The sequence below is a fragment of the Erythrolamprus reginae genome, chromosome 2 (assembly GCF_031021105.1).
Source record: "Erythrolamprus reginae isolate rEryReg1 chromosome 2, rEryReg1.hap1, whole genome shotgun sequence".
Taxonomy (NCBI): Eukaryota; Metazoa; Chordata; class Lepidosauria; order Squamata; family Dipsadidae; genus Erythrolamprus; species Erythrolamprus reginae.
In genome coordinates this window covers 101,211,713-101,225,935 of record NC_091951.1, presented here as the reverse complement: position 1 = coordinate 101,225,935, position 14,223 = coordinate 101,211,713, and the positions used below count along the sequence as shown (strand labels likewise).

Sequence of the window (14,223 nt, the reverse complement as noted above, 5' to 3'; positions counted from 1 at the left end):
TATTAACATTACTACTTCATAAAACCAAATTAGATAAATCATATCATGACATTAAGCTCTTCCATAACCGCTCACTGTCTGGATTTTCTATGAATAATGAAGGAAAGGCTTTCTTATTAGGAAAATGGAGTGGAGACACTAAAATTGGAGCAATAATGACGACACTGAAAATATTAATACTGCTACACTTGCTTTTCTGGGAACAGTTTTCCAACAGCACAACTCTTTTGATTGAAAATAAAAGAACACTTAGATGAGCCATATATACATAAGAACAGCCAGCTATGTCAAATAAAAGCTTGACATAATCAATGTCCTGATTCTCATTTATCAACAAGTTGCTTCCAGAAAGCTTTCAATCAAGGCAATAACATCCCTTAGTCTGGCTTTCTTTGCCTCTTTGATTGCTTAGTATCATTCCCCAAAAAATAAGAGATGGGAGGATCAATATTCCACAATACACAACCTTTTATCAAATATCTTTATGCAAGATACAAAAACGGGATCATACAAAAATTAATATCATTTTCCAGCCTTGCTCTCTTCATTATCCTACAGTACAAAAAGAATTAGACCCAGACATATATACATTTTTTCAAAAGTGAACTGTGAAAAGGAGTTTCAAAGATGGCTAGAAGAAACCAGCATAATTCTCAACCAGAATTTCCATTATCAAGACACAGGAAAAGGACAGTGATGTATAATCCATGTTTGAAGAAGTTTTTGCCTTGGATACTCTCAATTAAACAGAGGTCAGAGACTGTTACGATGGAGGACATAAATGCATTGGCAGCTAGAATACTGATAGCACCCCTGTAAGTTTGCAATTAATTAATCTATGCACTCCAAAGAGGTCCATGTCATTTCAGCTTCTCTGCCTTCTAGGACAGTTAACAATGCACAGAAACTTTTTTAAAACCAAATTTTCAGAGAAGAGAATTAAAATTCATGGCACTATTCTCTGCCACAAAGAAAAACAAACCCGGAGAGGAGTTGTGTGTCTTCTGAATGTTCTGCACTGGCTTAGAATCCTAAATCATAAATAAAGTCTCTAGTAGATTTCTTTTAAGAGTCATTGGCGTGACCAAAAAGCTTCACAGTGCCCGCTTCTCTACTGCTATCATATTTGCCGTCTTTATCATCACAAGCATAAGCTAATAGTGGATGTTTGGGATGCCAAGCAACTGTGAAGGTTGGGGACTCGCACTGTACTTCCCAGAGTTTCTCTCCTAAAAAACAAAGACTCAATTAGATACTGCTTTTCGGATAAATTCACATAGCTCAGACTCTATATCCTTAGCTCATTATAGACAAGAATGCAAGTTAAGAAGTACTGCACTGTTGTGAATGTTTCTTTTATTCAGAATTATAAGGGCAGTTCAAAAAACAAACCTCTTTCAACAAAAAAACCAGCAAGATTTTCAAAACAGCTTTTCTTTTTCAATACAGCAATTGTCATATATTTCATTCATAGATATGCCTAGATATTATGCTTGCCTAAGCATAAAACTCTGCCAAATATACAGTATTTAAATTGAGACCAAAAATCAGACAAAGCAGAAGATAGGAAAAAAGCTAAGATATATATATTTTACTAGCCGTTCTTTTAAAAATGTCTTCATTCAGTTGATCCCTTCTCCTAGTAAAAGGTTAAATTACCTTCTAGCTAGGCAGCAACAAAGCAATACTCACCAGTTTCTACTTCAGCAATATCAATAAAGTGGTCTTCAGAGGCTGAAGCCAGCATCTTGCCATCACAGCTAAAGCTCAAAGTCCTAACCGGCCAATCAAGTCTAAGATCAGGAAGCAGAGAAGGAAATAAGAGAAATAGACAGATTACGAATGGTGAGATAAGTGCCTTTGGGCACCACTAAACAGTCTACTTTGTCATTCTTAGAATCTAGTCTTTCAAAAGTAGAAATACTGCATTTAACCATGGAGACGTCATTTAAGTATAATAACTAATCAGTATCTCAATGATTAATAATGTTTTTTTAAAGTTCTCTGAGACAGAAACCACAGTATCATGTAGTAGTACATTTTGTGCTGTATGATTTTTGTTTTTAATCTACTGCCAACTGGTTTTGTTGGATTACTCCTATTTGTCATATTATTAGACAGGGAGGGACAACTCTTTAAAAATATAGAATAACAGAGTTGGAAGGGACCTTGGAGGTCTTTTAATCCAAACCCTGCTTAGGCAGGAAACCTATAACACTGCAGATAAATGGGTATGCAATCTCTTAAAGACTTCCAGTTGGAAGTTGGAGCATTGAAGTGTGGGAGCATCTGGAGGCAAGTTATTCCACTGATTAATTGTTCTAACTGTCAGGAAATTTCCCCTTCATTCTAGGTTGCTTCTCTCCTTGATTAGTTTCCATCCATTGCTTCTTATTCTACCCTAAACTGCTTTGGAGAATATATTAACATCCTCTTCTTTGTGGCATTCCCTGAGATATTGGAAACTGCTATCATGTCAACCCTAGTCCATCTTTTCATCAAACTAATCATACCCAATTCCTGCAACTGTTCTTCGTATGATTTAGCCTCCAGTCCCTAATCATTTTTGATGTTTTTCTCTGCACTCTTTCTAGAGTCTCAACATCTTTCTTACATCGTGGCGACCAAAATTTTCAGACCACACTTAACGTACTATATTCAATTTTGGTCACCCCACTACAAAAAGGACATTGAATCTCTAGAGAAAGTACAGAAAAGAACAACCTGAATGATAAGGGGACTGAAAACCAAGACATACAAAGAGAGGTTGCTGGAACTGGGCGTGGATAGTCTAGCAAAAATACTATACTATTTAATTTATATTAGGAATAAAATAATAGTTTACTAATTTGCATCTTGGTCTTTATTCTTTCCCTAAAAGAAAATCGGTTACTTGACTGCATACTGCAAATGTAATTACACCTTAATACAGGTGGTGCTGAACTTACAATTCTTTTAGTAATAACTACAGTTATGATCTATACAGTAAATCACGGCAACAGTGAAAGAACAAGAATGGAATTTAAAAACTGTGATTAAATTTTACATTGAATCTCTTCTCGTTTTACATTTTTTCAGGATAAATATATCATCACAGACCCTCAAATGTGCTTCCATTATATATCATTAGGCTATATCAGTGATGGCGAATTTTTTTTAGTTAGTGTGACAAAAGGATGTGGTTGTATGGGTTGGTGGGAGTGTGGTAGCATGCGTGTATGTGCCCAAACCCCTTCCTTCCGCCCGTCATTCATGCACACACTCCCATACTGCTTCTGTGCAAGCGCACAATTTCCCCATCTGACCAACGAGTGTCTTACTATGTTTTGTGGAGTGAATGGTGATGTTTTTAAATTATATTGGAGCTTTTTAAGTCTTTTTAGCCGTATTAATTGGATTTTAGATGTATTTGCTATGTTCTTTTGATATATTGTGAGCCGCCCCAAGTCCTCAGAGAGGGGCGGCATACAAATCCAATTAATAAATAAAATAAACAAATCTCCGTGCATGCCCACAGGCCTCACTAAAGCCTAGGACGGTGAAAAAGCAGCCCAACGGGAAAACCATAAGTTTGGAAAATGCATTTCTGGTTTGCCCGTTGTGCTGTTTTTTGCATTCCGAAGGGTTCCGGGAAACTTTCTGAAGCCCTGGATGTAATAAACAGCCCCATGGGCAAACCGGAAGTCTGTTTTCCACACTTCCGGTTTGCCCCTTGGGTGGTTTTTTTGCACCCCATGGCTTCAGGGAAACTTCCCTGAAGCATCCGAAGAGTAAAACGGCCTTCCCCAAGGCTAAAAAATCAGCTGTCCAGCGTGCATGACATAGGGCAATACCTGGATGCCCTGTGATATGGCTCCATGTGCTACCTATGGCATGTTCGCCCTCATGGGGCTATACTGTATAACTCACACATCAAAATACCGTGCTAAGTGCAAAGTAATCGGAAGGATGCACTATAGAAATGCAATAGTGCATCCTTCTGATTACTTTGCACTTAGCACAGTATTTTGATTAGAAATATGTTTGATTCCATTAATCTCAGAAAAGTACCATTTATTTATCTACAACCTAACATCTGGAAAAATACCTTTGAACGCTTTTAATACAACTCACCTAGAAAAGCATCGTACACATACCAGTTCATCCACATCCCAGAGACTAACCAATGCATCAGCACTTCCGGTAGCAAAATACTTGCCCGTTGGATCAAACTTGATACAAATGCAATTTGAAGGATGAGCATTAATTGATTGGATGGGTTTCAATTCTGGGTAACTGCAAAAAAGAAATAAAAACAGTTTATTAAATGTACATACAATTCTGTATGTGCATTTATATGCATTTATATGCATGTATGGGACATATTCTGGAATCTTGTTTATCAATCTCTAAATGTAAAGCAAGTTCCTTATTATATACCAGGAACCACAAACAGCAAAATTTTCCTTTATTTTAGCACCAAAGAGTTATGAGCAAATATAAAAGAGACATGAAAAAATAAACCAAGGCAGAAAAGTTTGTAGTTCAGAAAGGTTTATGCTACATCAATATGATGAGCCACAAAGGTGCAGTGGCATTTTGGTAAATCGAATCTCATCAATCTGACTCAGCCTTCCATCCTTCCAAGGTGGGTAAAATGAGGACCCAAATTGTTGGGGGAAATATGCTGATTCTGTAAACTGCTTAGAGAGGGCTGTGAAGCACTCTTAAGTGCTAGTGTTATTGCTATCAATAGGATATTTAAGATACCACAAGATTCTATTCATTTTGCTGCAAAAAGTATGTCTATCCTAATCAGGAAAGACTGCTAAAAGGCAAAGAAAACTGATTTTTTAAAAAAAAGTTAGGCTAATTCATGGTTTGCACAGATAAGGAAATATGAACATAAAGGACAATAATCACCCTTATTTAAGTCAGTTCAAATACAAGAAGCAAATTTATTTTAGCATAATAAAAATCTAAGCAGACTCTAACAGTGAAATTTCTCTTCTGCTAGCAAATCTGGTGCCTGAATCTGGAACTGAGATCATATGCCAATACTCCTCACCTGGTTAAGTGATAAACTGATTAAAAAGAGGAAATTTAAATATGACACTTTTTATTGGTTTTAAAATACTTACCTTTTTCAGAGATATCATGAAAAATAGAATAGTATTTATATTATTGTTGGGTTCTTGGTACTCTGTGAGCCTGATTAATTCCTACCAAGCCAACGTGCAAAGAAACAGCCAAGCACCAACAACTCAACATCTATGCTGTATATATATATATATTCCTCTTCTATTTGTTTTATATTTTATAATCCTGAAATGAGAAGATACTGCAAAAAGCTTTTCAGGTGCTAATATCACTGAATCCTGATATAAGATCCAATCAAAAGCAAAAATGGAAGGCAGAACAAAGAAAAAATACCTATAAACAAGGCTGCATCTATGTAAAAGGCAAATGCACTTTCCCACCACCAGTTAAGTCAAAAGACAGGAGAGCCAATTCACTGACTGTCCTTCCTAGTAAAGGCCACGGAGAAGGTACCTGAGGATGTTGATGCATCCGTTACCATTGGTGAGGAAAAACATGTTGTTGTCATTGTTCCAAGATATCTCATTCACTTCAAACTTGAATTGCTCTTCAGCTTTGGACCGATGTGTCTTAGCATCAATGAATGTGACAACATCATCTTTATTCCCTACTGCAATAGTCTGGCCATCGGGGCTCCAGCAGATGTTAATGTTTTCCCCTATAAAAGAGAAAAGGGAAAAATCAAACCTTCCGATTTACGAATTGCAGCAAGAACAATTTACACAGGCTTTTGAATTTGTAAAGCAAGGATTAAAGAAAATATAGCTTTATAATACAACAATTGTTAATTAAGAGTACATTTTAGATTTGGCCATGCCCATTTATCTGAAGAGAAAAAGAAAGAATGATTTGGTCAAATACCACATAAAACAAATTGTTTCTCCCTTAAAAGCAACATATATTAAAATCATGTGTTCACAGATTTATTGGTCACTTTATATGATTTTCAGAAAGCAACAGTTAGAATTAAATATGGAGTAATTTTGCCCCCAAGATCTGTTATTTAATTAAGAAGAAAAATACCTTTTGTATTCACTGTGTCAATGCACTTAGTAGTTCGAACATCCCATATACGAATGGTTTTATCACCAGATGCTGTAACAAATAGATCTGGGTTACTAGGATGCCAACACAACTGATCCACACTATCTCCATGACCACGGTAATTATTTTCCTTGACCTGAAGGGCAAAAAATACAAAAATCTTCAACAATTTTCTGCCCTTCACAATCATTTTATCACATACATTTCATCATAATCTAAATGCCACTATATATAGTTGAGCGTGCAGGATTTGATTCAAGAATTTCCTATATGCACTTTGACAGAATTATAGAACAGTTGACTAAATAATCAGGTAGAAGGTAATCTACTACCTTTCCCCAGTCTTCCTCTGTAAACAACTTTTCTCATATGGTTTAAAGATAACAATTAATTTAGTTTACTGATATTAATATGGAAGTGCCTTGTTGTCACCTTCTAGGATGGTTTTTCAGCTTCCTGATTTATGCTAATCCAAATATATAAAAGAATTATATTTAAAAATATCTCAAAATCAAAGATATAAAGATTAGAGTAATGAACTGGAAACAAACATGCTAGAAAGGGAATATTGGTAACAACAAATCGGCAAGACATATCATTTTTAAAAAATTATAAGGTGTTTCTGAATTGCTACTTGTGCTTTGTAAACTGTGTAGAAATGTTTTTCTATACAACAATGCCCAAAAAACTTTAAAACATTCATTTTTTATTTCAATACTAAAAAGAGGCTTTATCAAATAATACTCAAAATTAATAAACAATTGCCCTTAATATCACATATCAGTAAAATGTTCAAGATTTTACAATCCATATTATAACCATATTATTGAACAAGAACTAACAGAACCTGAATTCAGGAGAAGCAATCACATTGCTAGTATCCATGGATAGTGGATCAGACTGCTGGATATACATGGATAGTGAAAAAATCAAGTGGGTTCTAAAAACATGTCTTTTTTTCCTCTATTGATTATATTAAGATTTTTGACTATCGGAAATTCCGAACAGTCGTTTAAAACATATGTTCATAGATATATTTTGGTCACTTCATAGGATGGCCAGGAAGCAATGGTTACAATTAAATATAGAATAATTAAATTGTTCAAAATTGGGAAAGAACTGTTTCAAGCCTGTCACCGTATTCATTTAACATAGGCAAATTATATTATAAGAAAATCTGGAACAGAGAAAATAGAAATTAAAATTAAACTGTTTATAGAAACATTAAACACCACAGATATGTTGATGGCTGGAAGAAAGAAAAACTTAAGGAATCATTTTTTGAAAGTAAAAAAAAGAAATAGAAAAGCTGGACTGCTGTCCAATATTGAAATAAATTAAGCTGACCTCAACACAGAAGCACAAATAAGCAGAAGAAAATTTGATGTTGGTATTATCTTCCCAGGCTCAAAAACTCACAGGGCTAGTGACTGTAACCATGAAATAAAACTATGTCAGATGCTTGGTAGAAAACTAATAAATTTTTGATATGAAAGTCATCTCACTGACAACACGATATGCACTGTCAAGACCATGCTTTTGTAAGCTATGGTCATGAAAACTGGGAGGTAACTGATGTATTCCCACAACAACCCTGGAGAAAACTGTTGAGAATTCTCCTCTCTCCCCAGAACAAATATTTCAATAACAGTTGAAGTAAAACTATAGAGCTCAGCAGAATAGTATGAATACTATTGGTAATACTCATACTACTCAGCAGAATAGTGTACTATAACAATGCAGCTGATGTTTTAAAAATATGTAACATAAAGGAATGCATCACTAGAGGAGCCCAATCCTTGGTTTAAAAAAAAAAAGAATGCCACCCAAAAGCAGCAATGGGAAGAGAAGATTAGGAAACAACCACCATCGATGACCCAAGCAAGGAGCTTTATGAATGAACTCAAAGGAAGACTTGATCCATATTGACTGTATGACTGCAACCTGTTGCTTGTATCCTTAAGATTTTTATTAATATTGATTGTTTCTTCATTGCTTATTTAACCCCTATGACAATCATTAAGGGTTGTTAAGTTTTTCTTTTATATACACTGAGAGCATTTGCACCAAAGACAAATTCCTTGTGTGTCCAAACACACAGAATATAAAGAATTATATTCTATTCCATTATATTCTGTAAGCCAGACAAAATGATCTGCATCAGTTACGAACATCCGCAAGCCACCAACCAATGGAACCAAAGCAAGTCCCACCGAATCTGTTTTCCAAAGCACCTGAAAAGCCAGACAAGGAATAATGGATGGAAGTTGACCAAGGAGAGATTCAACCTGGAAATAAGAAGGAACTTTCTGACAATGAGAGCGATGAAACCAGTGGAACTGCTTGCCTGTGGAGATTGTGAGGACTCCAACACTTGAGACTTTCAAAAGGAGATTGAACGGGCATTTGTCCAAAATGGTGTAGGGACTCCTGCTGGGAGGGGGGGGGGGGGTTGGGCTAGTCCAAGGGCAGGCAAAGTTGGCTCCTATATGACTTGTGGACTTCAACTCCCAGAATTCCTGAGCCAATCATGCTGGTTAAGGAATTCTGGGAGTTGAAGTCCACATGTCATAGAAGAGCCAACTTTGCCTACACACACACCCCGCACCTAGATGACCTACAAGGTCCTTTCCAACTCTAATCTGTAATCTGAAGACTCGGAGCGGCTGGTTTTGGTTTTCAATCCTTTCACACACACAAGACTCCAATTCCCATATCGGCCATCGAGAGTCCCAAATAAAGTTCTCCAGTCGCTGCTGGCCCTTCTTTCCATTCCTCCGCCCCCTGGGACTCACCAGCCGATCTTTATCCAGCACAAAGACGCTGGCGGTTTTGTCGAAAGAGCCGGAGGCCAGACGGTGGCCGCAGCAACTCCAGGCCACCGAGTGGACCTTGGCCCCGTGCGCAGGGAATTCGCGGCTCCGCGTGTTAGCCCGGAACTTCTCCTGCATATCCCTCACATAAGCAGAGACCGCCATAGCAGCCCAACCTGCCTCCAGCCAGCAGAAACAGTGCCGCCGAAGCACTTTTCCTTCCGAGTTGCAAAGGTTCTACTTCCGGTACTTTATTCAATGCAGCAAAGCTTGCAAGGGTAGGCAAAGTTGGCTCTTGTATGACATGTGGACTTCAACTCCCAGGATTCCTAAGCTAGCATCATTGGCTCAGGAATTCTGGGAGCTGAAGTCCACAAGTCATACAAGAGCCAACTTTGCCTACCCCTGGCGCCAAGGGATGGAGGGGAGGAGCTTCTTGACGAACGGATTTCTGAGCGCCGTACAGATATAAAAGGGCAGAGGCGGGTTTTTTTCTCCCATCGAAACGCGCTTTTACGTACTGTACAGTACTGTACAGCTTGGCATCTCTTCGATGCATTCATTTGTCTGAGTGGTGAAACTTTCTCTTCATTGATTCGCGGGAAGGCGAGCTGTGGCTCCTTAACGGAAAAAAAAACGATTACCTCGTTTAACTGGGGGGGGAAATAGAATGCCGTATTTTACGATAAATCGAGACCGCAAAAATCTGTACCTGTGCAGGAAAGTAAATAAATAAATGAAAAATATTTTCATTTATTACATACTGCTCATAAAAATAAAGGGAACACTCAAATAACACATCCTAGATCTGAATGAATGAAAGATTCTCATTGAATATTTCATTTGCACAACTATTCCATTTGCACAACAGCATGTGAAATTGACTGTCAATCAGTGTTGCTTCCTAAGTGGACAGTTTAATTTCACAGAAGTTTACTTGAAGTTATATTCTGTTTTTTAAGTGTTCCTTTTATTTTTTTGAGCAGTGTATTTAGTTCATAAAATCATATACCAAAATGTCCTTCCTATTAATGACTATTTCATCTATTGTTTCTTCCCCTAGCCTCAAAATCTTCAACCTTAAATTATCTACAGTTGACCTCTCCCCTTTTCTAAGAGGTCTATAAGGGGCGTACATAAGCGCACCATTGTGCCTACTGTGCCTATGTGCTTCAGTCTGAGAATACTGTATAACAATATGTTTATAACCTCAGTGAAATAGTGTGCTTTTGCTTAACGTACTATATTAAGGTTCATCAGTATTATGCAAAAGTGGTATTTCAAGGGTTCTCTGCAGAGGGGCGGCATACAAATCTAAATAACAACAACAACAATAATAATAGTAGTAGTAGTAGTAGTAGTAGTAGTAGTAGTAGTAGTAGTAGTAGTAATAATAATAATAATAATAATCTGAGTTTGGTTTAGTGGTCACCAAAAGCACATTCAATAGCTTGTTATCATACAACAAGGGTGTCAAACTCAAGGCCTGCTTTAAGGGGTGCTTAAATCCTGCCCCATGGATCAGCCCACAGTGCCTCTGGCAGCCAAAATGTGGTGCAGGAGGCGTCCATCCTATCTTCCCCCTGCCCCCAGCTGGACCAGGGACAACTTTTTACAATTATTTTTGTTTTGTCAAGTACCTATCGGTGGTATACAGAGATATAACAATGTTTATAACATTAGGATAGGGAGCGGAAGGCACTCTGGTGCGCTTATGCACACCCCTTATTGACCTGTTAGGAATCGGGAGAAGTCAATAATGAATCATAGAATCATAGAGTTGGAAGGGATCTCCAAGGTCATCGGGTCCAACCCCCTACTCAATGCAGAGTTCATTAAACCATCCCAGAAGGATGACTGTCCAGTCACTGTTTGAAGACTAATGGATAGTCTAAGAGTAAAATCTTTGGGGTTAAGTGATGATGCTACAGAGTCTGATAGTGAGTTCCATGCATCAACTACCTGGTTACTAAAGTCGTATTTCCTGCAGTCTGAGTTTAGAGCGGTTTACTTTAAGTTTATATCTGTTGTGATCAACAGATCTGATCTGGCCCTTGAAAAATTTCAGTTTGACACCCATCTCATACAAGATGTTATAAATTAATAATCCACATTGTGTGCTTATGACAATGATTTATTTTTGTAAGGATGTTAGTGTTTGACAATCTTATTTCATCAAGAATACACACAAAGGGTTGGTGTGTGCATTATATTTTTAGAGAAAAATCTGTACAAATGTTCCATCCCATTTGTGACTTTCAAGCTTTCTATCCTCAATATATGCTTTGCTTTGTCTACTGTAAGGAAAACAATTGCTGGAGGAGTGGGAGCGTGTTAGCAAGGCAGAAAAGTAGAAGGAATGTATGATAATCAGGGGCTTGAAGTTCTCACTTCTCAGTATAGTTATCCAAACTGCTGTGGGAATGCAATTGATATTTTCCTATTATTAAAACAATAGGAGGAGCCCTCCACTTACAACCACAATTGAGCCCAAAATTTCTGCTGCTAAGTGAAACATTTGTTAGTCAGTTGTGCCTCCATTTTATGACTTTTCTTGCCATAGTTTTTAAGTGAACTTCTTCAGCTGGTAAGTTAGTAGTACAGTTATTAAGTGAAACTGTCTTCCTCATTGACTTTGCTTGACAGGTCAAAAAAGTGATCACATGACCCCCTTGATGCTGCAATTGTCATAAATATGAGTCTATTCTATTCTATTCTCAGAAAGAGAGCTATCTGCCTATACCTAGCATTGAACCCACAGCCTACTGATTGCAAGGCGAGAGCTCTGCCTCTGGGCCACTGCACCACCCATAAATATGAGTCAATTGCCATGCATCTGAAATTTGATCGTATGACCATAGGGATGCTGCAATGGTCTTAAGTGTGAAAAAACCAGTCATAAGTCACTTTTTCCTGTGATGTAATTTTTGAATGGTCACAAAATGAACTGCTGTAAGTTGAGGATTATCTGTAACCTTTTCTTGAGGAGAATTAAAATAATGTAAAATAATGCACTTGGGGAAAAGGAATACAGTAGTCCCTCACTATACCGCGCTTCACCTACTGCGGCTTCACTTCATCACGGGTTTCTGAGGAAGTCGATCGGCAGATTTAAACAGCCCGTCGAACCTTGATCGGCAGGTTTTTCAAAATATATATATATATCTAAAATTGTAAATACTGTATTTAAATACTGTATCTAAAATAAATACTGTGTGGGAAGGGTTTATAAACACTTAAAACAATGAAAACTTACCAAACAATTACAATATAAATACTTAAATAAGTACTATCAGTCGATAAATTCCCCATCGCGGATTTCACCTATCGCGGCCAGGTCTGGAACGTAACACCAGCGATAGGTGAGGGACTACTGTACTCAATCTGAGTATTGTATTGGCAGTTCTGTGTTAGCAAAAACTTCAGAAGAAAAGGATTTAGGGGTAGTGATTTCTGACAGTCTCAAAATGGGTGAACAGTGCAGTCAGGCGGTAGGGAAAGCAAGCAGGATGCTTGGCTGCATAACTAGAGGTATAACAAGCAGGAAGAGGGAGATTGTGATCCCGCTATATAGAGCGCTGGTGAGACCACATTTGGAATACTGTGTTCAGTTCTGGAGACCTCACCTACAAAAAGATATTGACAAAATTGAATGGGTCCAAAGACGGGCTACAAGAATGGTGGAAGGTTTTAAGCATAAAACATATCAGGAAAGACTTAATGAACGCAATCTGTATAGTCTGGAGGACAGAAGGAAAAGGGGGGACATGATCGAAACATTTAAATATGTTAAAGGTTTAAATAAGGTTCAGGAGGGGAGTGTTTTTAATAGGAAAGTGAACACAAGAACAAGGGGACACAATCTGAAGTTAGTTGGGGGAAAGATCAAAAGCAATGTGCGAAAATATTATTTTACTGAAAGAGTAGTAGATCCTTGGAACAAACTTCCAGCAGACGTGGTTGGTAAATCCACAGTAACTGAGTTTAAACATGCCTGGATAAACATATATCCATCCTAAGATAAAATAGAGGAAATAGTATAAGGGCAGACAAGATGGACCATGAGGTCTTTTCTGCCGTCAATCTTCTATGTTTCTATTAACAGAAAATGGAGAACTAACTTGAGGCTTACCAATTATGAATATGTTTACATAATCTATTATCCATGTATTTGTATGAGTGTAATTTTTCCTCCTTTCTTGAAATTTATTTATGAGAGCATTCTTTTGTCTGTAGGAATCCCTTCTACTATTTTCTGGAGGGAAATTCTTCCAGTGTACATAACAAATAATAACTACAGTGAGCCTTATTTTATTTGCAGGGGGCGGGATTTCCTGTGTTTGATTCCATAGAAACTGGTGTTAGAATGGAATTCACAATCTTTGAACTGCAACCAGAATCAGCAGTTGCTGCAACTCATAGGTGAGTTTTGTGAGATTTTAGTGCATGTTGGTTTCCACTGCCACATAAGGGACACTGTTTAGAAGTGTGTGTAAGGCAACAGTCTGGGCCTAAAGGTCTATTTTAGCTAGAGAGATTTGTTGAATATGGTCCCTTCCATTACAGTTCTTAGCTGCCCCTGCTCTGCTGTGAGCTCAATTGAGCAATGAATGAAGATCATTGGAAAGGAAAGGGGAATTTGGCTTTGAATGGGTGGATATGATCTTTCTGTGTCAAACACTGTCCCCGAGTCTTGCTCCTCCCTGGTCACAAACAAGCTGAGACATGAATACAAGGACCAAATAATCAGAACAGGAAGAAGGCCAGCCAAGAATACTCTCCAAATCTCCATGTGGATAGAAATCATAAAGATAAGTACAGTAATCTGAAAAGAATGCAAATGAGAAATTTGTAGTCTCAGGGAGTGGTGCAGAAGGCTCCAAAGTTTAGGAAACACTGGTTTGGACTGAGAATGGAGCAATGGAAATAGTAAAACTGAGCAGTCATACTGTGCACAAGAAAATTGACAAATACCTTGGATGCCTTTCATGGGAGGAGAGGTGGTGGCAGTGGGACTCCTTTTGATTCTTTTGATGCTGGGGGCAGTCTGAGTGCAAACAGATCTTTAAAAAAAACGATGCCCTTCACCCCACCTTGATATGCTACCCCATCTATTTGAAGAAATAAGGGTGACCTGGCTCTAATCTTTGGCCTCCAGAATATATCACAGGAGAATGGAATGGGAGTGCAAAGGCCTGTTGGAGATGGTACTACTGTATATTCATTACTGACAGCAGATAAAGTTAAGGAGGAGTGTATGAGCACATGGATAAAGCCTCAGATGTTT

At 37.7% G+C, this 14,223-nt stretch overlaps 2 protein-coding genes across 2 annotated transcripts in view; one reads left to right on the top strand and one right to left on the bottom strand.

Annotated features, from left to right (window-relative positions):
- Window positions 1-467: 467 nt before the first annotated feature.
- On the bottom strand, window positions 468-9,182 carry THOC3 (THO complex subunit 3). Its single transcript, XM_070738982.1, has 6 exons — window positions 8,919-9,182; window positions 6,103-6,259; window positions 5,533-5,737; window positions 4,114-4,275; window positions 1,693-1,793; window positions 468-1,229 (listed from the first exon to the last, which is right to left on the bottom strand). Exons 1-6 carry the CDS (start codon window positions 9,099-9,101, stop codon window positions 1,066-1,068), a joined length of 972 nt encoding a protein of 323 aa, XP_070595083.1. The 5' UTR covers window positions 9,102-9,182; the 3' UTR covers window positions 468-1,065.
- Window positions 9,183-13,284: 4,102 nt separating this feature from the next.
- The window catches only part of SIMC1 (SUMO interacting motifs containing 1), a 45,288-nt gene continuing 44,349 nt past the window's right edge, over window positions 13,285-14,223 (top strand). The window contains exon 1 of the mRNA XM_070738978.1: window positions 13,285-13,358. The gene's annotated coding sequence lies outside the window, so the exon portion shown is untranslated. The remainder of the gene's footprint in view (window positions 13,359-14,223) is intronic.

What these genes read in the sequence shown, in the direction of transcription:
- THOC3 (XM_070738982.1), bottom strand. Translation starts at nt 9,101, where the DNA reads ATGGCGGTCTCTGCTTATGTGAGGGATATGCAGGAGAAGTTCCGGGCT. An exon ending in TGCTGGATAAAGATCGGCTG is followed by an intron (nt 6,260 to 8,918) that starts GTGAGTCCCAGG and finishes TTTGCCCTTCAG; the next exon opens with GTCAAGGAAAATAATTACCG. An exon ending in TGACACAGTGAATACAAAAG is followed by an intron (nt 5,738 to 6,102) that starts GTATTTTTCTTC and finishes TCTCTTTTATAG; the next exon opens with GGGAAAACATTAACATCTGC.